The 27,935-nt window shown below is 41.2% G+C and overlaps 2 protein-coding genes across 2 annotated transcripts in view; both read left to right on the forward strand.

Annotated features, from left to right (window-relative positions):
- gprin3b (GPRIN family member 3b) lies at positions 1-5,370 on the forward strand. The gene is made up of 2 exons (XM_085276608.1): positions 1-413; positions 2,414-5,370. The coding sequence occupies exon 2, from the start codon at positions 2,506-2,508 to the stop codon at positions 4,636-4,638; it is 2,133 nt and encodes a 710-aa protein (XP_085132734.1). The 5' UTR covers positions 1-413; positions 2,414-2,505; the 3' UTR covers positions 4,639-5,370.
- Positions 5,371-14,490: 9,120 nt separating this feature from the next.
- Positions 14,491-27,935, forward strand: part of LOC146572444 (ovochymase-2) — a 29,531-nt gene continuing 16,086 nt past the window's right edge. Inside the window, exons 1-9 of the mRNA XM_085276609.1 lie at positions 14,491-14,714; positions 17,711-17,841; positions 18,799-18,892; positions 20,133-20,273; positions 20,503-20,600; positions 22,601-22,727; positions 23,123-23,320; positions 23,424-23,639; positions 26,939-27,079. Of these exons, the coding sequence (XP_085132735.1) occupies positions 14,570-14,714; positions 17,711-17,841; positions 18,799-18,892; positions 20,133-20,273; positions 20,503-20,600; positions 22,601-22,727; positions 23,123-23,320; positions 23,424-23,639; positions 26,939-27,079 (1,291 nt within the window). The 5' untranslated portion in view covers positions 14,491-14,569. The remainder of the gene's footprint in view (positions 14,715-17,710; positions 17,842-18,798; positions 18,893-20,132; positions 20,274-20,502; positions 20,601-22,600; positions 22,728-23,122; positions 23,321-23,423; positions 23,640-26,938; positions 27,080-27,935) is intronic.

The raw sequence follows: 27,935 nt of genomic DNA on the forward strand, positions 1-27,935 counted from the left end.
TTCGCATCTTCTCCACCCCTCCCCATTCATCCATTCATCTGGTTAACTCTGGATTGCCCTGCCAAGACCAGTTCAGTCTGGGATAGCGCACAAACCATGATCGGCTCGTCACATTTTTTTTTCTTTTTGTTTTTGTAAGCACGAGCCAGCAGTGATGAAGACCTCGGAGTCAGCGGTGACTGATTGCGCACGGTCAGTCAGTCAAGGTGCTTAAATTTTGTGCCTGACTGTGGTGGATCGATACCTCTAAGACCCATATTCTACGTGGAAGGCGTGGCTTGGTGTCATCTACACAGGCTGACTTTTCCATATTCATCCCTAGGTTTGTTTGTTTTTTCTTTCTTTTTTTCCCCCCTCGTCTCACTGACGCGCAATCGGCACCCAACGGCACGGGGCATAAATCGTCTCGCAAGGTAAGCCGCCTTCATCTTTTCAAGCTCTCTTATACTGTGAGATGTTAAATTCGCCCGCAAGGTCAAATCAAACCAGCAAGCATCGGTGGCTTCTGAGGCGCTGAATTGGGGCAAGAGGCTACAGTGCACGACATGGATCTTAATTGGCCTGAATAGATCGTGTGCACCGCTTGCATGCGGGATCTTTCATGTGCGCCGTTTTGCATGAATACAGTCTGTACGTAGTCTGTCCACACTTTAGGTTATTTCTTAACTGCTGCTGGCAAAAGAAGAAGAAGAAGTAGAAGAAAAGGGAACACAAAAAAGCCCAGACACCGAGGCGTTTATTTGTCATATATTTAATAACACCCAGGATATGCTTTCCATAAATATTTGCGCTTTGACAACAGACAGGCAGATGCATAGTGGCATAGCACAAACAACCCGGCTACACCTGTCCATGACCCACACCAGTAACCTACTATTCTGTGCTGTTCGAGTCACACGTTTGGGGGGGGGTGCTCTATAGGGCTACCGAGTGCGTCAGATTATCATGGTTAAAAGAGTGTGACGGGAATATTTATTCTTTAGTCTCGCCTTATCAGATACAAGTATAACCTGGAAAGCTGTTCGGTTTCCCACTGCTACTCCTAAAGAAGAGGATGCTGGTGTGATGAAGGAGAATGCCTCTAGATCAGATTGATGTTGTTACCTTTACTGAGATGAACTACACTGATCATCAGTGGATGTCACCGAAATGGAAAAGGCCCATTAATGCCACCCATCGAATTATCATTCAGTGTGTTCTTCATTTGCTTTAGAGATAGTTTTCCATGATTACATCCTTGACCACAGCACAGCTCATCTGTCCAACTCCAAAGGGTCACATATTTCAGCTGTCTGCCGAGTGCTGGGTCATTACTTGCAGAATTGGCTGGATACTTTTACACATTCAGGACACAGACTGAGATGAAGCCATTCATCAGGCCTTGGACAAAGAAACTGTTGATCACTGCGTAGAATTTAAAACAGATAAAGGAAAAACGAGGGTGATGCTGGTTATAAATTTACTTGTGGTTGTCAAAAAAAAAATGAAACTTTAAATGAGTGATTATGAGTGATTTTCAGTCCCTCAGGTATGTATTTTAAATCTACCCAATTATATTCAACACAAAGATTAAAGGATAATTGACATATGATATTGTTACTAAGTGGCTAGCTTGCCATTGGCAATATCTCACAGCATCACAACATTTAATTAAACCGAGTCAACGGGCTAGCATGGGGAGACTCAGTTCATTTCATTCATTATTCACATCTCTTTGTATGCTGTAATATTCAATTGCGATAACTTCAGCTGATTTATGAATGACACGCTGTTGGGCGTAGTTTTATTTACGGTAGGATTTGTAAAATGAGAAAAACAGCGGTTAGATCAAACGCCACCAGATGTGTGGCATCCACAGTTTTAATCAAAGATCTGTTTTATCTGTAAGCACTTTGAGTCTAAATGTCGCATTGTGTCTTACTACTACTTTGTTTACGCAGCATTTTCTTATCATACTTTTACATTTTCTACATTCAGTGCAATCAGTCAAGAGGTTTAATATGCAAAATGTGATGGATGCTTATAAAATCTCTGGAGTTTCATTTATTTCCATGTTCTGGAAAAATAAATCATGCATCAGTTGCAGCACAAAGATGATGTTGAGTTTAAAGGAGAATGTGGAGATCAATGAACCAAAAACTACCGCCATAAATATTATTATGTTATATGTTAAAAGTTATAAGTTCATTCGATTATTAAAGTTGGAATCACATATTATATTCTTAGTCAGGTGCAGGTCTCTCGCTGTTCTCTGTCCTGGCTGGTTGATAACTGTTGAGTAAAATTGTCTTGCAGAAATCACCTTGGTCTGGAGTCTGGTCTGATTATAATCATCTGAATAAAGGTGTAATTGTTGTGATAAGCTTAATGATTAAAAACTTCAACTGAGTCTACTTCTGTTTTCCTCCTTTAGGAAATTGCAAAAAGTTAATGATAGCACAGCGTGCATCCGTTTCCATCTTTGGATATACGGCAATATTTGAAGACTGAAGCAGTGACTCCGCCATGGGAACTAACCCAAAAAGGACAGTAACAGTCCAGATGGTGCCTCAGCTGGCTGGGGTGGACACACTGGGCAACAAGGAGTCTAATGCCAACTGGGCTAAAGAGCCCAACCTCAAAGTCTCTCAGGTTTGTCCAAAACCCACCCTCAGATCTCCCGACAAGCAGGATAACCTGTCTCTGACGACTGCTAACGCCGCCCCCCGCACAGAAAAAACAGGTTGTAAGGGAGGGGAACCAGTTACCACTGTGTCAGACAAATCAGCTGCAGGCAATGGAAACCAGATAAAATCTGAGCAAGTGTCAGGTGGAGACCACCAAACACCAAACCTGTCTGTAACAGGCCGAGAGGTGGGTGAGGCAGGAGCTGACCAGCGGGATTCTAATGCTAACATGAAAACTCTGAGCCCAACCAGTGAAACGGGCACGTATAAGGCCAGTTCGCTGTCTCCTGTTGCAGCATCGGGCGCCGACACGAACAGCAGTGAGTACAAAGTAAAAAACCCAGTTGCACCAGAAGAGAAGCAGGTACGGCTGACACCCTCAGTAGAAACTACAGCACGAGAGAAAAGTAATGAACGCCTTTCTCCGAATGACAAAAAACGTAACGACAGTGATGTAAGGAGTACAGCATCTGAAGTACAAGATAATAAAGAAACCATTTCCAATCCCCAAAGCAGGGACATGGCTATCCCACAGAAATCTAAAGAGACTGGTCATATGCAAGGTTGCTCATCAACGTCTGTTTCTTTACAAGATCCATCAAAACCCAAGCAAAGCATGGAAACTCCGCTAAGCTCAGCCAAAGCCCCATCTGAGAGTAAAGATGCAGGAGCTGAACCAACAAACGAAAACTCACGGTCAACGCGCCCAGAGAAGGAATTTGCAACAGTATCGAGACCGCATGTCTCCTCAGATAAACACCAGCCAGTGTCCTCACAGAAAGACTCATCCTCTCTGCCCCAGGCGACAAAAAGCATGCAGGCATCCGAGCAGGTGGCTGAAGGAAGCAGCCAGACTGACACAGCTGTCTTTGAAGGGCAGCGGGACTCCAAGCTCTACACGGAGGCTTCGACAATGACCTCATCGCTATCGCCAGCCCCGGTCAAAAAGTGTCATGATATGGAGGTTCAGGCAGTAGCTAAAATGTGCAGTAAGGCTGTGGCCACGAGTCCTAGTCTGCTGCCTTTCCCTGTGACCCACAGGCCAAGCAGTGGTGCAGTCCCAGGAGAGGAGAGCCTGGCTGTAGTCTACCAGGTGAAAAGCGGCACCGCGACTGATCCGAAGTCAGAGAGACTCACTGTAGAGGCACAAATGTGCCCCAACCAAAACACCGGCATGGTTTTCCAATCAGAAACTTTGTCACAGCAGCATGACTCCAGGCTAGGAGCCAAGCCTAAAGAAGCGGGCGCAGCTCTGTGCAACATCCAGCCGGTTTATCAAATCAACATTGAACACAGCGAACCCAAGAAGCAAGCCGCAAAAACAGCCACGGCTGAAACTCCTTCTCTCAGATCAGGGATGCCCCCAGAGACAGCCGTTGTTCCTGTGCCTGGATGTGCTGACAGCAACACTGCTGCGCAGGCCCTGCCAAAAACAACGACAACAACGACAACAGCACCAACGACAACAGCACCGACAACAACAGCAGCACCAGCACCAGCAGCAAACACCACATCCAAGTCAGAGCTCACTAAAAATAGAGATGTGAGTGCAAAAGAAAAAAGCAAAGAAGCAGGAAGTAAAGCCCAGAGTAAGGAGACAAATTCTGGCAAAAAGAAGGCGGAACCGGAGAGAAGCGACAAAGAGGACGATCAGTCACGGAAGCAGAAAGGAAAGAGCATCCACGACGTCGTCTGGGACGAACAGGGCATGACGTGGGAGGTCTACGGGGCTTCCGTGGACCCCGAATCACTCGGCTTTGCAATTCAGAGCCACTTACAGAGCAAAATAAAGGAGCAAGAGAGGAAACTGATGGTCCAGACCTCGCTGCGAAAGTCAATCTCTGGTGCTGATTCGCCGCGACATGGCAGCAAGAACAAAAGGAGGCAGCAGAACATTTTCAGGTCAATGCTGCAAAATGTCAGACGGCCCAACTGCTGCGTGCGCCCCCCTCCCTCCTCCGTCCTCGAGTAGCACAGGACAGAGGTAGCCATTGTCAGACTCCTCCCATTTCCTAGAGGTCAAAACGTTTTCCCTCCCCTCATCAAGATTTTCAATGCCAAGTGAAACATTGACGCCGATCCCTGTAAGTAAGTATACTGGAATGTCGTAGCATAAAAGAGTCAATACTTGTGATGATGTTTGTGATCCAACAAGGTAGGAAATAGAAATATCAAATGAAACAAACAAGAATTAAATAAAATAAAAAACTTATTTTTTAGAAATCAATATGAGAGAGAACACAGTTTTTTAATAAAAATAAAGAAAACAAAACAAAGGAAATAACAGTGAAACGCATGTATTTCAGTTACAGTGACAGTTGTATGACCTAATATGAAGTCCAAACCTTCACAGCAAGAGGCACTGATCATGGGATAGACATACTAACTCACTGTCAGGATATCTGTGCAAATATATTCAACCGACGTCTCATCGCATCTGGTGCATTTGATATATGTTCATGAGGTGTTTTCGTTTGTTTCCGGGGCCCTATATTTATCAGGTTGCTGTGTTTTCTTTTCTTTTTAGTGAGTACTTAAAGGGGGCACTGTATGCATACATGTACGCTGTTCGATCTCTGTTCTTCTTTGGTTTTCTATTAAAGTAAGCAAAAAAATGCGTTGACTTTTACAACGTCATTTCTCACTTTTCGTGGGTGTAGTGTTTCTGTCCTGGTGATTCTTTTGTTTTGTTTCTAAAGGAGATTCCACGTGTAAATCGAATGCAAAAACATTTATTTCGTCAGGACTCACACACAAGAATAAACGGTTTTGAAAATAAATATTTAAAAGACTAAATGATAAATCAGAGTAAAGATGCAGTCCTTAAAGAGAGCATGAAGTACGTTCAGAGTGAAAGATTTGCTCCAAACTATAGGCACAGGTTTTAGTTGAGCACTTGCAGAGGAGGAATATTAAAGGGCTTGTATCCACCCCTCAGTACATTTTAGGGGGAACGTCTCCCCATGTCCATGTCCTGAAATCTACAGCTATGCTTCCCAGGAGGAAACTAAGCCACTATGTTTCCTCCTGGGAGTCTTGGGTAGAGTTGGGGTCCTTATGTATGGAGACTGCAGGTTTTCTCTGTGCATGCCAGCTGTAATCTTCAGAAACATGCATGTCTTCTGTCACTGTGCTTTTACCAAGTTTACATGTGGAGTTGGTCCTCGGTGGCTGAATGTATTGAGTATTAGTTTCCCTTTAGCTTCCCTGTATTGATCAATAAGCTTATCTCTTTCACTGACAAGGTATTTAATGCTTGAATATTCAAAAATAAAATGTTGTGGGTTCAGACAGGCAAATTTTAAAACCAGTACTTGCTGTAGCATAAATTCTACACTTTTTGTGTGAAAGAAGGTTTTAAAGAAACAACAACTACAGCATGACTCAGAGTAAAATAAATAAATGAGCATAGAGTGATATATACTATTTTAATCTGAGGACGACTTCGGATGCTGCATAAAAACCTGCTAAAGTCAGAGACACAAAGCCAGCCGGCGTAAGAAGACGCAGCAGTGACTAACTGTTTCCTTTTTTTTCAAAGAGGGACCTGATGTTGAAGTTTTAAAATAAAGAGGTTGAAATCAGAAGGTATTAAAAGTGTACTCGCGGGAAATGACAAATTTCCTTTGCCTAGCTATCTCAATTTTTTTTAATCTTTGAATGGATATAAACATGCAGTAATACATCCGCAGCAGTGAAGTGTCCACCTTTGATGCTGCGGAAAATATACGCTCGCCACTTCAGGGCCTCGGCTTGTTGCGGCCTGAAGTCTGAGTCAAAGCACAGATTTAAAAGAGATTGTTTTGAGAAGAACTCTTAATGTGAAAACTGATTTTTATCTGCATTTACCTGAAAAAGAAACCGCTTTATTACGAGCAGCTGAAACGTCAGGTCAGTGGCAGGATAATTTTACCGTTTTTGAAGAAACAGAGAGAAAACAGACCCGCGGGACACAAACAGATCTGACTGTTATCGGCTGATTTTTAAAACGTATAGCGACTCAAAGGGAGTCATTTCTGGAAAGTAAAATATTTGAATAGTTTAAATTGCCCAAGGGCAGGCTTTGGGGTCAAGGGAAGTCGCTTTGTTGCTTTTAACTCCTAAAATCTGATCATTTTAGGGCTGCAGGGCCTTGAACCAGTTTGTACTTTCATCTAAAGGTTTTGCAGCTGTTTTGACTCAGTTAAAAAAAACAAAAAACTCACGCTTTGGTAGCAGATTAATCATTTAGGTCCCAGAAAACATGGCAAACATTGGCTATTTTCAGCTTCTGAAATGTAAGAATTCAGTTCAGGGTCACATGGGGGTTGAACACCAACAAGCTGTCACGGGGCAAGACGTGTTTTCCTAAAACTTGGGCTAATGTTTGGACAAAACGATTCATCTGCTTCAGGTTCCAAGAATTTTTATTTTTTCTTTATTTGCTAATATTGCACATTGGATGATGGAGTGCCGAATGCGCATAATTGCAGAGATCTCTGTGTATGATTTGCCTGCACACCTAACTGAACCAGCTCTGTCCTTTGTGTGTTCTCCAGCCTTTTCTTTCCAAGGCCCTTTCTAAAACACTTCAGAGTGAATTTACTGTCTTGAGTGGCGTAACACTGATTTCAGGCGACTGCTCTTACTTTCTTAACAAGCACGTCTCTACATATTAACGTCAGGGCGTGATAACAAGAACGAAAAAGTCCTCTATGCCCGTTGTGCTGTGAAATGTCACAACCTGTAAAGAACAGCGCAGTGTATATCTGTCCCACCCAATACCTGACTGGATTTTGTGAAACCAAAGCTCTTTCCACAAAAAACAAAAACAGGAAATCTGTTTTCGTCTTCTGCTACAGCGCTGACTGAAAGGTGTCAAACCAAACTGTAACATCGTTTCAGATTCCAAGTTCAGTCTCAGGCAGTTGATGCTTTCTCTCTCCTTTCCATCAAGTTCAGTTTCACACTCTTACATTTCTGTAGGCCTGGTCACCAGCCTTAATTCGTATTCTTTCACCCCGGCTTTAATTAGCCACGTTTCAATTTTTAATAACCCCCTACTCACTGTGTCATTATGACCGGTTCCTATTTGGAAGTGCAGATTAGATTTGGCCACAGGCGGTGGGTAACACTGGGAAAGATTTACAATGACAAGGAGCACGGGGAGAGATTTCAAAGTGATACCACCCGCTGCTGCAACTAAAAGAGGACAGAGTTTAGCATGCCTTCAGTGTTCACCTGTTTGGCTGCACTTGTTGTGACCTCCGTGGGTGTTTTAATGAAATGTGGCCTTTTTCCTGGTTTTAAACATGTTAATAATTCTCTTTTAAATACCAAATAATAAACATGATGAACACTGAAGCTCTGTTTACTACAGAAAGTAGGACTCTCAACAGTTCTGACTAAACACAACGAAAATCCTCAGAAAATATTTTTTTTCATCAACAACTGATGACTCATCACAAAAGATTAAGCTACATCAAAGGATGCTTAAGCTCATAATATCTGTTAGTTACATTCATTGGTGTTCTAGATCTTTTCTAGAGAAATATATACTCTCACCAGCAGTGTTGGTCAAGTTACTTGAAAAAAGTAATCAGTAACTAATTACGATTACTCCCCCAAAAAAGTAATCCCGTTACTTTACTGATTACTTATTTTCAAAAGTAATTAATTACTTAGTTACTTAGTTACTTTTTAAAAACACGATTTACAACCTGAATAGGTGATAAAGCGATAGATCTTTCAGCCCAATTCTACTTTTTCTGCATAATCCATCATACAAAATGTAATCAAATGGAAAAGTCTCTTTTTAAAACTTGTTTTATTAGTTTTAACCTTTTAACTTTATGCATCAAGCAAAAATTTAATTATATGCAACATTCTCTGACTGGAAGAAATTTGTTTAACATTTAAACTTATTTTCTGCACATTTCAGCACATAAAATATATATTTTTTGTGTGTTTAAACTCACTCTTTCAAATAGATGCAAGTAGAACACAGCAGAAAATAAATAACATCAAAGACTCAGCGGTCCTGTTGCTCTATTTTCACCTGTAAAGCAGGAGCGGGGTAGGCGGAGGTTTACCCTGGTGCAGGTGTGCCGCAGCGGTCAGTGGAAGAATCCGCGAGTTTCTCTGTGAGTTTCCCATTACGTCGTAGCGCTCTCGGTGCTTGCTTGGAAGTTTAGGGGGTTTTTTCGCTGTAAAAAGAAGTTTTCTTCCCACGCACAACGGACACTAATGTTTTTGTCACTTTTTATGGAATCAAACTCAAAGTAAGGTCAGTACTTCCACGTTTTAAACGCTGCACGCTCATACTCTCTCCCGCACTCGATATATGATCCATTGTTGATCTGTACACAGCTGTTGTCATGAACGTCGCACTCGCTTACCTCACTGTCATGAGACATTCTTGCAAAAAAATCACGGTTTTAGTAACGCAGTAACGCAGCGTTCCTACGGGAAAGTAACGACAATCTAATTACCGTTTTTGCAATAGTAATCCCTTACTTTACTCGTTACCAGAAAAAAGTAATCAGATTACAGTAACGGGTTACAAGTAACGCGTTACTGCCCATCTCTGCTCACCAGTCACTTTACTAGGCACATCTTGTTAGTACTGGGCTGGACCCACTGTTGCCTTCAGAGCTCCTTTAATCATTTGTGACAAGGATTCAACAAAGTGTTGGAAATATTCCTCAGATTTCGGTCCATGTTGACATGATGGCATCACACAGCTGTTGCAGATTTGTTGGCTGCACATTAATGATGTGAACCTCCTGTTCCACCACATCCCAAAGGTGCTCTGTTGGACTGAGATCTCATGACTGTGGACTCACTGTGATGTTCAAGAAACCAGTCTGAGATTATTTGAGCTTTGTTTGGGATCTGGTATCCTGCTGGTCATAAAGGGATGGACATGGTCAGCAAAAACTCAAAGGCTGTGGTCTCATGGTCCTGGGCCTTCAACTCAGTTTTTGTGTTTATGTTCTAAGATCTATATTGGTGTCTCTTGAGCTCAGTCTTCTCTATTCTCATCTCTGCGTCTTTCAGCCTTCCCAGTCATGTACCCATGTCTGCACTAACAGCATTAACGCTGATTATTAATTCAGTCCTGCGTTTTTGGGTCCACAGCTCTGCCTGTCACACACCTAAACCTGTGGATATGACAAAGGTGCATAAATGATGCTCATTTACTCCAAAGTGTGCAAAGAAAATATCCTCCACACCCTTACACCACCAGCAGCTAGCTTGGACCGATGAAATGAGGCAGGATGGATTTCATGCTTTTTTCCAAATCATCTATTGTCTAGTTTTGGTCCACGTGAACTGTAGCCTTAGTTTCCTTAGCTGACGTGAGTGAATCCTGTTGTGGTCTTCTGCTGCCGTAGTTGGATGTATGCAGAGATGCTCTTCTGTAAACATCGGTTGTAATGAGTAGTTATTTGAGTTACTGTTGCCTTCCTGTAAGCTCAAAGCAGTTTACCATTTTCCTCTGACCTGTGGCACCAACAAGGCATTTTCAGTCAGTGTATAGAGAATAAAGAACGCTCTGTTTACAACCCAGAGATGACATAAGCAGTTTATGAAATACTCGGACCAGTTCATGTGGCATCAACAACTATGACAACTATGGTGGTCAGTTTGAAGTTCAACAGGTCTTGACCATGTCTACATGCCTAAATGCTTCTGCTGTGTGATTAGCTGATTAGGTATTGGCATTAATGAGTATTTGTAAGAGGAGTCTGGTGATGTGTATCTGCCATTCTGTCGTCATGTGTGTCATGAAGTGCAAAGTCGGACCACATTTTCACAGACTGCATAACATCTAACAAAGTGCTGGTAGAAACACTGGTGATTAAGGCGACAGCACAGCCCTAACGCACAGCTTGGTAGCGAAATAATAATCTCTCAAGTGTTACCACTTAACGAGGAAACTCCCAGGCTGTGTCATAAGCTAAAATTAAAGACTGGTAGTCCATGAGAAGAAGGAGTCCCTCTGTTACAGCCCTAGGGTCTAACCTGATTCCTGCTGAGACTCTGAAACTAGTGTGGCTGAGTTGACGAGCTGAAACCGTGACACAATGTTTCAAGGAGGAGAAAAAAAGTGGCATTTCAGTGTGCAGTGAAACATTTACCAGTTTGTTACTTATAAAAAGGCAAATCATTCACACTAGTCTATGCTGAAGAGAATGCACACATTTATGGAAATGAGTTGTGCATAAAGTAATTAACCTTCAGCTGCTCTGTTTTTGCTGCACTTGGATAATTAATAGCAGTCTAGAAGTCTCAGTGTTTGAAGGCACTTTGAAATACCAAATGAGATGTTCTTGAGTGGAGATCTTGCCTGACTTAGTCCTATTTGGATGCCACTGAACGTGTGTGTTTTTTAATCACTTCAAAGTGTAAACACCGCCATACGCAACAGCATCCTTGGATTCTGGAAGAAATTGAGGGCAGCGGCAGCAGCAGCATCATTTTGGAGCTATAATTGAAGTCCAAGATAAGTTGCAGTGGTATTGGGATTTGAGATCTGCTCACGGTGACCCAGTTAGCTTCATAAACACACAAGAGTCTCCTGTTCATATAGAAACTCTTACAGGAGCCCCGTGAAAGAAGCCATTACTATTATCCAGACCATCACAGGGATAAAATATGTCCTCGTCATCATTTGTGGGACATTAGATGTGCTCTTATCTTGGGGATGAGCGCTAATAATATTTACAGATCATATTTAGAGATTGTGGAGTGAGTAATTAGTGGTGGCTGCTGATCACAGAGAATTTGTGACAAATTCATCTCCTTTCCTTTATTATTGAGACAATATCCTTAAAATAACGTCAGAAACACCAGAGCTGTGACGCACCATTAGCGAGTGTGTGAAAACAGCTCGTGTATATATATATTCAGACGTGTGAATGCATTGAAATGTTTTGATCAGGTGAATTCAGGCGTTTGAATACGTAGAAAACAGGAGATCTGTAGCTGTGCACAAAAACTTATATGGAAAAGATTTGCAGAAGTAATTGATCATATCTGAGAACACAGAGAAGATGTGTATCTAACTTAGATCCTGTATCTAACTTAAATGATAGTTTGCAGTGCAACGATTGCCATCACTCTCCACTAACACTGCTGCTGTGTTTCCAGTAACTTAACTGCAAAGCTTTGCTGTGAAACTACTAACCTTTGTGCAAATCTTCTTTATGCACTCACATATTGAAAATTATTCATGCAAATCTTTTTCACTTGTTCACCAAATATCATATACAGTTACAGATCTAGTCAGAGCCAAAAAAGCATCTATTTGCTTCCTTTTTTTCAAAAATATTCAAACACTTACTCAAACATATTTGTACACTTACACTTTTCAGTATATTCATCGTTTGTTTGTTTTTTTTTTTACACATGCCGGTTTGATGATAAACAGCTACAGTACTTATGACCTTATTTTGCTTCCATTCTTCCTGGAAAGTTTGCCTGACTATCTCCATTTTCAGCCGTTTCCATTCAGTTTTTCGCCGCCAACTTTCATCTCCGTGTCTCTCTTTGTCACTGTGCCCACCCCCTTTCAACTCCAGCTCCCCATTTCCCCTCTCTCCCTTTCTCGCTGCAACGATGATATCATAATGAAGCATATAAGCCAGTAACAGTGCAGTAATTAAAGCTTCTGCTGGCTTCCTCTGCTCAGAATATTTCCCATGAAAATGGTCGCCCCCGCCCTTATTTATCCTCGTATTGTATTATCCAGATAGCTGGAAGTGAGGCTTGTCCTCCCGATGGCTGATCGGATCCCAGTGGAATACGTGGCCTACATTTATCTGCGGTACAGTGTTGGCCTGCACGTGTGATCGAACAATCCATGTTTCCTGTGCCTCTTTCTTTAAACTTCGCTGTTCTGTATCTGCACCCCGTCCTTCGCCTGTCTTCTCTGCATATGTTTGGATGCATTTCAGACCTCATCATTGATTGCTTACTATTCAGCTCACAAGCTCATGCACTGGTAACCTTTCAACAGTGCATATACTGTATGTGCAGAAAGGGGAAGAGGAAAAAAAAAAAGAAAATACATGCACACAAAGGTCACCTTTCCTGGCTTCATTATGGCTGACAGATGTGCCCATAAATAATCAGTCTCCTGGTGGAACCAGAAGATCCAAAACAAATACTGATAAAGATGAAGCACAGAGAGCGGCACCGGTGCCGGAATCATGCATGCACAGTGTCATTAATTACTGATAGTTTCATCAGCAATAGGTTTCTGACACTGCAGCAAAATCATCATTCTGCCTAAAGAATGATATTTTTTTTACCCCCATTTTCTTCTGCATCCCCAGGGAGAGATAAGCAGCTTTTGTCACACCGTTGCCTTTTGTAAAATAGAAGGAAAGTCCTTATCTCGAGAGAAAATGAAGTGTTAAAGGGGACCAGCGGACAGATTGATTCAGATTCAAATACGGTCAGACTGAATTTAGGAGATGATTTCGATAAAAACCCAATCGAGCGTCTTTGTATGCATGGAGATTCAGGCCAAAATGAAGATCCCCATTGTGAAACTTATTACCTCTAACCTCGGTGCTTTTGTTACAGCACGGCCCCTGTCACTCTGCGCTCTCTGCACCTCCGCAAAGGAAGTTAATCCCATTGTCTGCTTTACCTCAAGCAGTGGAGAAATTAACTCTTTTAGGTCTGTGAAAGCAAAGTTTTGGATGGACAAAACAGTCACCATTTGGAAGAGTTTCAGTTTATGTCTGGATCAAGGCCAATTTATCAAATGCATTTATTGGGCCTCTAGCTGTGCCATTATTTCTACCAGGATTGTGGCGTAGGAATATCCGTTCAATTTAACAGACAATAGTCTGAACATCTGTGTTTCCCAGGGACAAATTTTATAGATTTTGATGGCCTTTTTTAGTGTCACCAAGAGTGAAATATCTTAACAACTAGGCGCATTACAATGGAAGTTTATAATAAAAACTAAATGTCCCCTCACGATCCATTTTAATAACTTTGCAGATCTTCTGTCACTAACAACACATCGACTACGACTCTCTTTCGTTCCTGAAATGTCTCACCGATCATGAGAGACACCTGTGGATCTAAAACCTGGTCAGATGGCACTTTTTTTGGAAAACTTTGATGTGTTGACTTTTCATCTGGTTTTATAATCAAAACTATTAAGAAAAAACGTTTTTCAAGTTCCTTAAAAAGAAAACTAACATTCAGAACAGAGGAGATTTCCATCACCCTTGGTTGTCCTTTGTTTAGTGCTTATTAGCACATGCATGCTAACACCAAACCAAGAGCGTGAACATGGTACATATTACTGCAAAATGTGTTATCGTGCTAATGTGAGCATTTAGCAGATGCACAGCAAAAGGAGTCCAGCAAAGCCTTACCAGTGTCCAACGTGGTAGCTGTACAGCTCTGATAGCCTCTGCTTCAAGGTTTATTGCTGATTAAAATCTGTTGACAAGCAGGGAATTACATGCTGAGTGTAGTGTGTGGAAGAGCTATAAATTAAACATGCAAGATAATGAATTTTCCTCATGAGAACTCCAGCTTTTTGATTGTGATGACCAACTAAAATAAAACAATCCTTGCATGCATGTAAATTTCCTTCTTTTTGTCAGAGGTTTTGCCTTTTATCAACTATATCAGTGTTTTTTAAAGATGGAGTCCTAATGACCTGTTGATTGGGGAAGCAGCCACCTCAGTACTCATTAACTTTCTGTTACTGTATTATGTGATACAAATTTATGGCTCTAACATATCTATAGGGCTGGTGTGCTGCAATACCACATCTGACTGAGCTCAAGGTCCATCTGTGGTGTTAAAGTTTAGTTATGGTCCTCAATGTGTGGCCAATAAAGGGGTGAATTGTTGGATGAGGCACCGTCTCCTGCACTGCGAGGAAAATGGATGTGGAGAAGGGTCACAGACGTTCCCGGGGTATGAGCACCCTGGAAATATGTCTGATATTTATCTTCGTAGCAATGACCGGCGCCTGCATCGGCCTTGTGGTCATCTACTTCGTTGACAAAGCTGACTCTGAAACAGAAGGTGAGTGTTTACACCTGCTGAAACACACCGTGCTCCCTTTTAATATCAGCATTTCCCTGAGGTACTTCAAAACGAGAAGCAATATTGTGCTGAGGATTTTCTCAAACCTCTTATATACTTGATTATGTTCTTCTAAAATAAAAATCATAAATCATTTTTTTTAACTTAGTCCTTATTTATGATGTAAATTCCAACATTTTTTAGGCAAATTTTGATATTCACAAGTTTGGTGTGCTGACCATGAACATGTGTGTGAACATGTTGCATCTCGTAGCTCCTCGTGGAGATTTTGCAGAGATTGCTGATACATAATAACATATCTTTATTGCTGGTAAATAACTGGTCAATGATTGTTCAGTTGTTGATTTGAACAAAGCCAGTATACAGAGACATGCCAAAGTGAATGTACTGAGCTAAAATTCTCAAAGCATCTAAAATATCTGAAGTAATTATTGCAAAGTACAAAAATAACCAACATGCATCATCATAATAATGATTTGATTGCATCTGCTGTGTGTTAAATGGACTGATTCTAATATAGCACTTTCCTGCTTGGGCATTCTGCACCTACGTGCTTTCTACCCAACATTGCTTCTCTAACGAACACACTGAGAGCAACTCAAGGTTCTGTATTTGCCTAAAGATACTTCAGCTACTTCACAGGCAGTAACTGTCATGACGTCACCCATTGGGTTTGGACTAATGCTGTTTTTGGAATTTCCTTTTAGGGTACAGCTACATTCAATTTTTAGCCAATAATAATTGGTTAGCTAGCTGCATTCATAAATTGCATGGGCACAATGTAAGAGATGCTCATATCATCTAAACACAACAGACTGTACCATACAACAAACCATGATGTTAGTCAGAAAATCCATTAAGATGCTCCAAAATACTTTAACCCCCCCCCCCACACACACACACACACACACACACAAACCTGTGAATCAACACAGCCAGGCCTCTAACTCCAGTATATAAGTAGATGACTTACAAGAAAAAAAATTCACCCTACTCAGAGTTGTTATAAGTATCCATAGAGACCAAAACTGTTTTTTATACCAGGCTGTAAATATATATTCTTAATTCTAAAAAGTCAGACATTTTAAAATGATGGACTAACTCAAGAAGCACAGAGAGGAAGTGGAGCTCCAAACACTTTGGTGTTGGCTTAATTTTTCAACTCTGGAAGTTGCACCTTGGCCCAGACTGAAAAGTATCTCAGCAGCTATTATATTATAAACTGTAAAAATATTATTAATAAAGTTTTTTTCCCCTTTTTTTTATATAAACATGCGTATAAAACATTTTTAAAGCCATTAAATTATTTGTTTTTTACAAATACCTTAAGAACTAATCTCACGCTTAACTGTACTGAAACGTAAACATGCAAACAGAGTAAAACCTTCAGTTGTGACCAAGTTAACATGCTGAGATCAGCATTTAGGGCAAAGTACAGTCTCACAGTGCAGAAGGGCTGGCTGTAAGACTTCCACGGCCTTTTCTGTAGCAAATACCGGAGCAGGAAACAGACTCAAGGCAACAGAAAATGTAAGACCAGTGCTAATAAATTGCTGTTATGGAAATAAAGGTAAGAAAAGCCTACATGAGTTTTTGCTGATGTGAAAAAGTAAACAAGTCATGCAATGGTTTTTACAGGGGCTTTTACTTTCTGATCCCTAAGAAATTAAGCCACACACAAGAAAAGGTGCACAAACAGGAGCTCTCTGTATCGTAAAATGACTGTGTTTAATTTTATTGCATGCATCATCACCACTGCAGCGGTCCTTACTATAATACCATCCACAGACACCATCTCCTCTATTTTTCCAGAGCTCCAGTTTAGCAAAACAATCACTCATTCTGGCCTTAAGCGTGAAAAAAGAAATTCAATAGATGAAAATGGCTGCTTTGTGAAAGCAGACACATTTAAGCTGACTTGTTTTGTCTTTGGAGAATGAACCCTGAATTGTTTGTTGAGATGCGTAAAGTGGTGATTATCAGCAGAAACAAATTGATTCTTACGTTACTCATCAGTTGGTGCTTCGCTCCTGAAAAACAGCTGTCAAATAAGAGTGCTGCACATTTGACTCTTTGATCAGGAATTACTGTATGATTATTATTATTTTCCCCTGGTCTTCATCACTTTAACAAATACGTAAATCTCATGAAAAAACTCTGTTACAGATGAGTGTTTCTTTTGCACCACAGAAAAAAAGACGCCGTGACCGAAGCTTCTCTGGCAACAGGCACAACACACAACACTGTGGATGCCACACAGTGTCATCAATGCTGTCACCAAGGCTTCGACTTTAAAATCACATGCCTTTATAGTGTTTTTTAATAAAAAGAAATTCAAGTGTTTAAGTGTTTGCGCGATCATAAATGGTCATGCCTTTACTGACAACACACTTCAGTCAGCGTGTTGTAAAAATGACTGTCATATCATTTTATTTATAACCAAATACCTGAAAAATAACTTATTCCAGTCCACCTCAGTCATCAAAACACAGAGACGATGACACTTACAAACTATTAAGCTGAGCAACAAATTAACTGAAACCTGTTTAATCTAAAGGAGGATTGAATAAAGAAACGGGATTCAGAGTCAAGAAGTGAAAACCCCAAATCCCTGGGTATAAACCCCACAGTCTTTAAGGAAGGATAATTGCTTTAGCAGGTTCCTGGTTTGCACTGGGTATAAGAGCACAGCAATCAGCTGTCGCAGTCAGCTCAAAGGCTCCTAATGCTGCAATCTACAAATGAATCCAGGAGCTACAGAGTGCACAGGAAGAGCGTTTTTTTGTTATTGTACAGTGACTGTTGTTGTGATTTGCCTCCATATGAATAAAAATGAAGTGAATAGAATTGAACGGTGTTTTGTTAATTGATGAAGGGTGGCTGTATTTCAAATGGAGATCATGTTGCCATGATTTAAAAAAAAAAAAGAAGAAAAAAAAAAGATGGCTGAGCTTAACCATCTGATGTATTTCCAGGGCTGACCTTAGGGTGTGGGGCTCCTCAAGAGCTGTCTGGAGAGTCGGGCACCTTCACCAGCTCAAACTACCCCAGCAGCTACGACAGTGGCCAAAGCTGCGCTTGGCACATCACCGTGGACCCTGAGAAGGTGACAAGAATCATCATTAGAGCGCTTCCGATCTTCAGCCTCTCTTTAAATTATATCACCAGTAAAATTAGAAAGAAAATTTAATTATGCACTAAGAAAAGTTGAAAAACAAAGAACAAACTCCAACAAGAGTTTTTATCTAAAAATTTTAATCAGTTTTATCTTAACATCTGTAATCCTTTTAATTTACATATTCAAGAAATTACAGTGGCTTATTATGATCAGGTTCAAGCAAAGCAGAGGTGAGTTTTCTCTGTAATAGTGGCTCAGAAAACTCCACAACGCTTCTCTTGAGATGATTTCACGGTTGGTCTTGGTTTTGTAACTCCATCCATAAAAAGGCTTTATCAGAAGTTTTTTTAAAAAAAATAAATAAATTATTATAGTTTAAAGGGAAAAAATTTCCAGGCTTCTAAGTGTCTGAAATGATTTTCCTGTGAACACCAGTTTCAGCACAGTCACATTATCTCTCTTTTTAGTTCAGATCAAAACCATTTACTCGTGTCTCTATTTCACAGTCTTTAACGGTGCTTCTGTCTGCTGTCTGATCAGCAGAGTTTGTCACATTACTGTTATGGAAACTGTCTTATGTGAGGCCAAGCAGTAGAGGACAGCTGGGATGAGTGCGGTGGCAGCGGTGTGGACAGATGGCTGCCTTGTCTCCTTCATTCTCCTCAGCTTTCCTTCTCAGACCCAGAGGACAAAACAAATCTTTGATCCTTCTTTCTCTGGCAGCACGGCTGCCCTCCTGCATGCCCGACACAGTGGCTGTTATCTATACGCATCTCTATTTCTCTGTATTTGAACACATAAGCGAACATAAAACCTGCTCTCGCACGCGTGCACACGTGCACATTCAGAATTCACACCGAGCTCTCACGCTCGCCTATCTCTTCAGCAGCGCCTTCTCAGATTCAAAATAGAAAGATGAAACACCTCTGCGTGTTTGTGTTGCAGGTGATCCATTTGTGGTTTGAGGAGTTTGCCTTGGAGGACACCCAGCTCTGCACAGCAGACTTTATCACACTGCAAGACTCAGTGGGAATCATTGGTAAATATCACACATAAATTCCAGCCTTCCGGCAGGGTGGGGGATAGGAAATTATTTTTAAAAGATGGTGTTCAGTTTCTGGACAGATGGGCATCTGCCCTTTCAAGGCTAAGGGTTTCATCTCTCCACGGGCAGACTCAGCTAGTGAGCTACACACGGTCACGCTGGTTCAGTGCACATTACTCAGCACTAACTCCAACACTGTTTTTAACCACACAGCAGAGTTTATGGGGAAGGAATGAGAAGTTGTGAGACAGAGGAGGATGCTAGGTGTGTCTCGGGAGAGATGGAGGCCTCCCTAAAGGGAGCAGCTGAAAGACAAAGAAGAAGAAGTGAAGTAAAAGAGTAAAGTCAAATATATTTGGCCTTAGGGGAAATTCTGTATTTCATATATATATATTGACTTTAAAAAAAAGTAAAATACATGAAAAAAGATCAAACCTGATGAGGCTGCAAATTGTAAAACCATTTCATCATACAAAGAGTTCAAAGAGGTCTGTAAATGCCACCTCTGTGAAAAAAGGAGATAAACATATCAAGTGAAAGCACTCAGAGATAAGTGCCACGGATAATTTGATCTGATAATCAAACTCTGGCGCTTCTAAACTTGCTAAATGCAACACTGAAAATATTCCAAAATATGATTAATTTGCAAACTACAATTTGTCAAGAAAAAATATGAAAAAATATAGAAATAAAATGCAAAGCTTATTCAAATCAGTGTCCATTGTTCTACTGTAAGTCTTTAACACTACAATAAAGCCCTCATTTATTACATACATATTACATAACTCAATGTCATTTGTTGTGATAAACTGATGCGAAATAAACAGCTTTAAGTTCAGTTCAGTTCAGTTTATTTCAAACATGTGCCTTCACAATCATTACAAAATATCATTTTTATTATTTGTTTAAAAAGGAGTAGGCAGTATATACTTATTTGTCCCTACCCCCTCAAGTCATTCTAATCTGACATCATAATTGTTAATAAGTGCTATTTGTACCTCCCTCTGACACATGCATGTAAAAGACTTTTGATCACTCCAGCACGGCACATAAAAGAGACACTCGGACTGAAAGCAATGACTTACCCTTTTTGTGGTCATTCAGTTTTTTTCCCCTTTTTTGTTCACTGTGTGGTCTTGTTGTGCTTGTTTGTGATCATTGTAACTTTAGAGCTGTCTATTACCAGTTGGACAACCCCTATAATAAACCAGCTTCTTATCTGTGATATTTGTAGGTAAATACTGTGGCTACAATAAACCGAACCCAGTGGTGTCGCTGACAAACCAGCTGACGGTCTACTTTGACACCAATGACAGAAAAACAGACCGAGGATTCAAGGCTCATTACAAAGCTGTGGCTCCACAGCTCACATCAGGTAAGACTATAAGAAATGACTTCATCGAGGAAATAAGCCTGACATAACGTTGGATCTCTGTCTTACGTTACACGATTGACCTGGAAGGCGAATGTTGTAGGGATGGGTGCAAGGTGAGACGAGGGGTAATAGATGGTCAATCAAAACTGGGGTGGGTAGGTGGAGGGGTGTGCTGTGGGTATCCTTGCGCTATCTGTGGAAATGAAGTGCCCTTCATCCCTGCTGCCAGAAATAGCCGGAGCCGGAGGCTTTCTCCAAGGTGATCAGGGGAATCTGATGACGCCCGGCTTCCCAGAACAAAACTACCCAAACGGAGCGCTATACCAGGTAGAGCCACACACATGAACTAAAACACACAAACACCAGCTCAGATCCAACAGCATTTCATTAAGACTGGAACTATGCATCTAAATACTACTACTACTACTACTACTACTACTAATAATAATAATAATAATAATAATAATAATGTAATTTATATTGTACCATTAAAAAAAGTTTAAAATCTAATGCATCGTCACAGGACAAGACAGGAAACAAGCAACCCATAAAAAAACTGTATGAAGAGATAAAAATGAAACTATATAAGGTGACGTAATACTGACAGCAGAAGGATATAAAACTGGGAAATAAGAGCAATTAGAAATGAGAAAACAGGTAAATTAAAAGCAAATATAACAATCATCAACATATATGAATCATCTGAGGAAGCACCAATGACTCTTACATGACTGTATCATACTGCAGTATGATACAGCGGCTATAACTGACATTTTTATATCAGATTTCATTTTCCACGCAGAGCTGAAGGAGGTTGGTCGTAATAAACCCACTTAGATAATTAGCCTGATTAGCATAAAGAAATAACAAACAAACCACCCTGCCCGTCTCCAAGGCTCAAAAACACACGTCTAAAATTCAGTAATTAACGTGTTTGTCGGTTTTGTTTGATCCGCACACAAAAAGTAATCTGAAAAATAAAAGTTAACATCATTAGAGAGCTGCTGGAGCACTTACCCAAGCTCCAGCGATTTCCTAAAGCACTGTATCTGACTTTCAAATGCAGTTACAGTGTTCAGATCCAGTGGCAGCTTAAACACAGCTAATTCAGGAAAATTAAAAATATCTCATTTAGGATATTAAACTGATGTGACCAGATAAGCAACAGAGGTAAACATCTTTAAAACTTTAAAGTCAGACTAATAGGAGGCTTTGAGTTTAACATTTAAACAAGGCAAGTGGTTCCACTTGGTTTCAGTGTAAAGCTGAGCTAATTGTCTCTTGCAATAAGAATAGTATGTAAGTAATTGCAAATAGTAAAAATGTGTTCTTACTGCTTCCTATAAATGCCACTAATGTCTGAAACTGTTGTCTGTTTGAATAGATGTAGATATAGGATATAGGTTACGCCTAATTCTGAACATCATTTATGGGCTTTTTGTTTAAAATCTAATCAAAAATAAATCTAATTGCCAAAAGTGGATTGGTAAAGATATATACTCCTAAATATCTCACATAACATTGACGACAGTGATGTATTAGCATAGACGAGCCTAGACGTTTCCGATTCTCACCCAGATGGCGTTTGTGGTTCTGATCATTCATTAACGCATCTAAATGAATCAGAGTGTATTCGGATGTGCGGCTTTGCATGCTGGGTTTGGATGTGGAGTCATATGGCATTATTTGGCTGTCATCATGATTTCATCTGGCTGAGCTTGAGCTCGACAGATCACCGTCTGTCCAAACAAGAGCAGAGTCGGTGAGAGAATTATTTATGAGTTACAGTAGCCTATGTCGAAACCACGAGACTAGTAGAAGGAGAACATGAGGAGTGATGCAGATGGCTGCGCTGTGCATTACTGAAACGACATCAAAATGATTTTAAAGGGCAAATATTAAGCCTTTTGTCATTTTCCATCAGTTAAAATGATGGATGCTCATATTAAATATGGTCAGTGTTTAAAAGAATAATGTCAGTGTATTTGCTAGTAAAGCTAGTGTTTCAGACTGCTCTGAACACACTACTTCACACAGTTATTTCTACTCTTGGGCCTGCTGATGTCAATAAGAGGGGGTTTCCTTAATATGGTCCTTTCAGGGTCCACCTAAACCTGTTTGCAAGGGGCAGCCAATCAGAATGCAGTTGGCTTAAATGGGGAGTAGTTAAAGTGTCTTGTTTGCAACAGAGTAAATAGTGAAAAGCTACTGCCCTATAGTCCAAGAATTATAAATGTGGAGTTGGAAATTAACATAATAGTCTCTCTTTAAATCCATAGCAGACACAGCCTTTCACACTCTTTCTGTGCGTTTGCTCTTTGAATCAGTGGAGAATCACAGTGCCTGAAGGTGAAACGGTCCAACTGACATTCACCTCTTTTGACCTGGTCCCTGAAGCCTGTGGAGACTTTGTTCAGGTCTATGATTACAACCAGGCCAGCCCTCAGTTAGCAGGTAAGCATGGCACAAATTACAAACAAAATCCACAGTTCTTCTTTACATACCAAAATGTTTTCACTCATCAGTAGAGTTTACATCAAAGCTGGATATGTGACTAAGAGGAAAACGGGATGTGTTAAAATGTCAGAATAGACTGTGGGCTTTGTTCAACATTAACAATGTCAACTTTGTAGGGCCATGAATAAAAGATGAGCTCAATTAAAAGTTTGAGAAGCTGTACAATGGGCCAAGTTTCTCGAGTCTATTTTAATCTTAATGAATTTAAATCTGTCTCCATCTGACTTCACTTCTCAAGCAACACGTAGCAGCTACTAATGTCAAAGCTGTTGTTCTTACACAAGGCTGCGTAAGTGTCTATCGCCTTGTCACAGACGTGTAATCCATCACAGGTAAATTATGTGGCGGAACCATGCCGAAGCCGCTGGAAATCAGCAGCAACACGATGGTGGTCCGCTTCAAATCTGACAACAGTCTGACTTCAAAAGGATTCAGTGCAACGTACACAAAGTCCAGCCTTCCTCCTGTTGTTGTCACCACCACCATGACCGCACCCACCACACAAACCCCTCCACCTGCCACAACTTCAGGTAAGCACCTTCTCCAAAGCCTGAACCCCCCCCCCCCATGTTAAAAGATTTTAACATTAGCAAAACAAGAAGGAAGTATTACCAAGTGCTGGTTTCGCTACAGGACCTGGTGGCCCAGAAATCCTTGATGGACGTAAAGGAGTTCTTCAGTCATCAGGTTTCCCAAATCCATATCCTGCCCATTTAAATAATTCCTGGGAGATATCTGTGTCCAAAGGATTCCTGGTTAAGCTACAGATCACTGACTTGGCCATCACAGGAGAGACTGGAATGTGCAAGGAGGACAAACTGATCATCTCAGACAAATACAGCACTCTAGGTGAGCCATTACTTCTATTTTGTTCTTGCATTGTCTTGGTTGACTACATGCTGCATGCTTTTTTTTTTTTTTTTTGCAATTTAGCTCGGTTGACCTGTGAGAGAAGCACATGAATGTGAGGCCGTTGGCTTGTGTTTATTGCAGCCGCTCTGCTGCGTCTGTAAATCTGTTGATTAGGAGTTGGGTCGCACAGAGCACAGCAAACTATAAATTACCTCTCATTATTCACTTCAGGGGCTGCAGTGAGGCTGATACAGCTTTATCTATTGCTCAGTACTCAAGGACTAAAGCACTGAGATGCACTCTTTCCGTGAAACACTCACAGATAAGCAAATGGTGTTTTAGTGGGGCATACTTTTAGATTAGGGCATATGTTTCTGTGCACAAAACACAAAGGAAAAGTAACAATAAGAAATATGACAAAAGTCCTTGTGTTCTTTACGCCCAAAAGCAGGATGTTGTGAAAGATTCATTAACTTCTAAGATAATTTCAAGGAGGACTGTATCAAAATACTGTTTTTTTGACTGCTCTTCAGCATTTCACTTTCTTGCTATTTTCTAATGGTCACAAATTAGTATAATTTGTATATTAGTATATTTATGTTTAAGTGTTAAAAAAAATGACTCCGTATCCTAGATCCCACTGGGAATAAACTCACTTTCAAATGATTACACCAGGGGTGGCCAACTCCAGGCCTCGAGGGCTGGTGTCCTGCAGGTTTTAGATGTGTCCTTGATCCAACACAGCTGATTCAAATGGCTAAATGACCTCCTCGTCATGTCCTGAAGTTCCCCAGAGGCCTGGTAACAAACTAATCATGTGATTCAGGTGTGTTGACCCCGGGTGATAGAGGAGAACAGCCTCCTTCCCTCATCACTGAAGATGGGTTGTGGATGGGTTTTCCAGCATGACAATGACCCAAATCAGATCGCAAAGGCAACAAAGGAGTGGCTAAAGAAGAAGCACATTAAGGACATGGAGTGGTCTACCCAGAGCTCAGTCCTATAGAAATTCTTGTCTTAACAAGTGGCAGTCAAGAAAGCTAAAGGATTTAGAACAGAGATGTTTGCAAACCTGGTGAAAGATTACAATAAATGCCTTACCACTGTGCTTTTCAACAAGGATTATTAAACCTCACAGTAGTGAGTCATGTTGTGCTTGGGATTCAAATAATTCCACTCAATGACACGCAAATCAATTAATAACTTTTGGTTATTCTGTCTCCCTTCATAAAAATGAAATTACAATCAAAAGTAGAGCCTTTTCGTTTGTTTATAAGTGAGTAATGTCACTAATTCAGCAGGGGATCAAATAATTATTTTTCTCTCTGTAAAGTTCTCCAAATTCTGATTAGCTCATGTAGTCCATATGAAGTACCTTTGGTTTAAGGATAAAGTGTCTAGTGTGCATTGTTCATAAGTCATCGTGCTCACAATATGTATCTATGGAGTTGCAGAGTAATTAACACAACGTCCTCCACACCATGCATCATGTTAGCGGCACATCATGCGGTCCTGAGATTTTCATTCACAGCCATCAGTAGGGTTGTTAGAGAATGATCTCAAACAGATGCCTTGTTGATTGCAAAGGTCAGAGAAGAACAACACGACAGGTTTCAGGTAATAAAAAGACTCTGAAAGCTCATCAGTGGACTACAGAAGCATACGACAGCGGAAGGTGAGAAAAACATTGCCAGGCCTGATTAGTTAATTTCTGCTGTGATATTCAGCTGGTGGTGTCAGATTTTCATTCTGAATTATGTCATGAGTTCAGGCTCGTGGTGATATACTCTTGGCACACTTCGTCCCTCATTGACCATGCCTCTGTGTGACCACTGTATATGGATCTCTTAATAACACGCCGTGTCACAAAGCACATACCATCTTGGACTGGATTCTTGCATGCGATTCACTTGACTCAGATGGCCTCCGCAGTTACTAGCTGAACAACAGCAAGCGCATGGTTCTGTCATGTCAATATGGCAGTCCATATTATATTTAGTGAGCTTGAGAAAACAAGTCTCCCCCTCCATCTCACTCAGCACTGGAGCGCCTCAGGGCTCTGTTTTAGGCCCCCTGCTGTAATCACTGTACACTTATGACTGTGTAGCCACATCAGACACCACCTCCATTGTCAAGTTTGCTGACGACACTGCTGTTGTGGGCCTGATCTCCGACAACACCGAGACGGCCTACCTGGAGGAGATTAGGAACCTGGAGACCTGGTGCCAGGAGAATAACCTCCTCCTAAACGTCAGCTAAGGAGCTGATCGTGGACTTCACTACAAAGCAGGCGAGGAATTACAAGCCCCTCATTATCAGTGGCACGCCAGTGGAGAGAGTGGACAGTTTCCGATACCTGGGTGTCCACATCACTCAGGACCTGTCATGGTCCTGCCACATCAACTCCCTGGTTAAGAAAGCCCGTCAGCGTCTCTTCTTCCTCAGAAGACTGAGAGACTTCCATCTGCCACTGAAGGTGCTCAAGAACTTTTACTCCTGCACCATCGAGAGCGTCCTGACGACAAACATCTGCACCTGGTTCGGGAACAGCACCAAGCAGGACAGACGAGATCTGCAAAGAGTGGTGCGCTCAGCCGAACGCATCATTCAATCAGAGCTCCCTGACCTGCTGTCCATCTACACCAAGCGGTGCAAGTCCAAAGCTAGGAAGATTATGATGGACCTCTCCCATCCCAACAATGGACTCTTCTCACTGTTGAGGTCTGGGAAGCGCTTCCGCTCCCTTAAGGCCAAAACAGAGAGAATGAGGAGGAGCTTCTTCCACCAGGCTATTCGGGCCCTGAACCAGGTGTAGGACTGGACTCTCCCACACACATCACACGCACTCTGGTTTTTCTTCATGCATACTTCCTATAATTTATAATCTCTTTCTGCTATTTGCACATATTTTACTGTAAATTTCTAAGTTAAATCTGTAAATTTTGTATAACCTGTAAATTTGTAAATACCGTAAAACCACTGTCATTTAATGGTTGGGCATTGCATTGCACAGCCACAAGCATTTCACCTCATGTGATACTGTGTATGGTTGTGTGCGTGACAAATAAAATTTGAATTTGAATTTGTCCTGTAATCCAAGTCAGATGTTCCTAATAATGTGGCATGTGTATCTGCCAATATGTATGCTGATTTTTTGAACTTAGTGAAGGGTTCGTCTTAATTTGCAACATGTTTTACTCATTAGAAGTTGATGTTACTGTCTCTCTCTCTCCTCTGCTTTGTTTCATTCTCTCATACCTTCCCTTTTTCCTCTGTCCTTCCTCTCGCTGATCCAGGTACACACTGTGGCTACATCCTTCCCCCAGTGGTGGTCAGCGCCAGTGACACGATATCTGTGACCTTCCAGTCTGACAGTCGCCTCACAGACCGCGGATTCTCTGCCAAGTGGGAGGCTGTGTACCCTGAGGATATCACAGGTACTGAGCGCTGATGAACACACTCGCAGGAGTGCAAAACACACACGCGAATACACACACACGCAAACACACAGGAGCACCTCCACACCTGAGGCACATAATGCTGTAGCAGTACAGCATCTCATTTAGACAGAACATAAAATTCTTCCTCCTCTGTCACATATTTACAGTGGATATAAAAAGTCTACACTCCCCTGTAAAAATGCCAGGCTTTTGTTATTAAAAATAAATCGTGTCAAGGATTTTTTACACCTTCAGTGTGATCTATAACCCATAAAATTCCATTCAAAAACACATTTATACCTTTTAATCTGTTTAAACTTACAATAGCCTGGTTGCATAAACATTCACAAAGTTAATTAATGCTTGCTTGAAGCACCTCTTGCTTTTTGGGTAGGCGTCTATCACCATGATACATCGCAACTTGGCAATATTTGCCCCCACTCCAAATCTGTCCAAGTACGAGAGTATCTCTTGTGCACGGTCCTCCTCAACTCGTCCCACAGATTTTCACCTGAGTTCAGGTCTGGGTTCTGGCTTTGCTGTTACAAAACTTTAATGTTCTGACAAATGTCTGAAATGGGTTGTAATTCCCTTCACCTTGCATAAAGCTCCGGCTGAAGAAAAAACAGCTCCAAAGCATGATGCTACCACTGCCATGCTTTACTCACGTGCAGTGCTGTTTTTGTGCCTTTTGGAATTAGCGGAGAAATATAGTTGTTGCATAAATAGGGAGAGCTCTATCAAAGCGCAGGAGTGCATAGTGACAAGCATCCAAAGAAAATGATAAAACTCCTTTCTTTATTTTAATCACAGTTATGAAGCTAGAGAAGAATTTGCAGCTGCACATCTGGTG

The sequence above is a fragment of the Mchenga conophoros genome, linkage group LG6 (genome assembly GCF_057382185.1).
Source record: "Mchenga conophoros isolate Kocher_MC1m ecotype Shallow Benthic linkage group LG6, M_conophoros_male_GT1.1, whole genome shotgun sequence".
Lineage (NCBI taxonomy): Eukaryota > Metazoa > Chordata > Actinopteri > Cichliformes > Cichlidae > Mchenga > Mchenga conophoros.

Excerpts from the sequence above, each read along its gene's own strand:
- gprin3b (XM_085276608.1), top strand. The coding sequence starts at position 2,506 with ATGGGAACTAACCCAAAAAGGACAGTAACAGTCCAGATGGTGCCTCAG.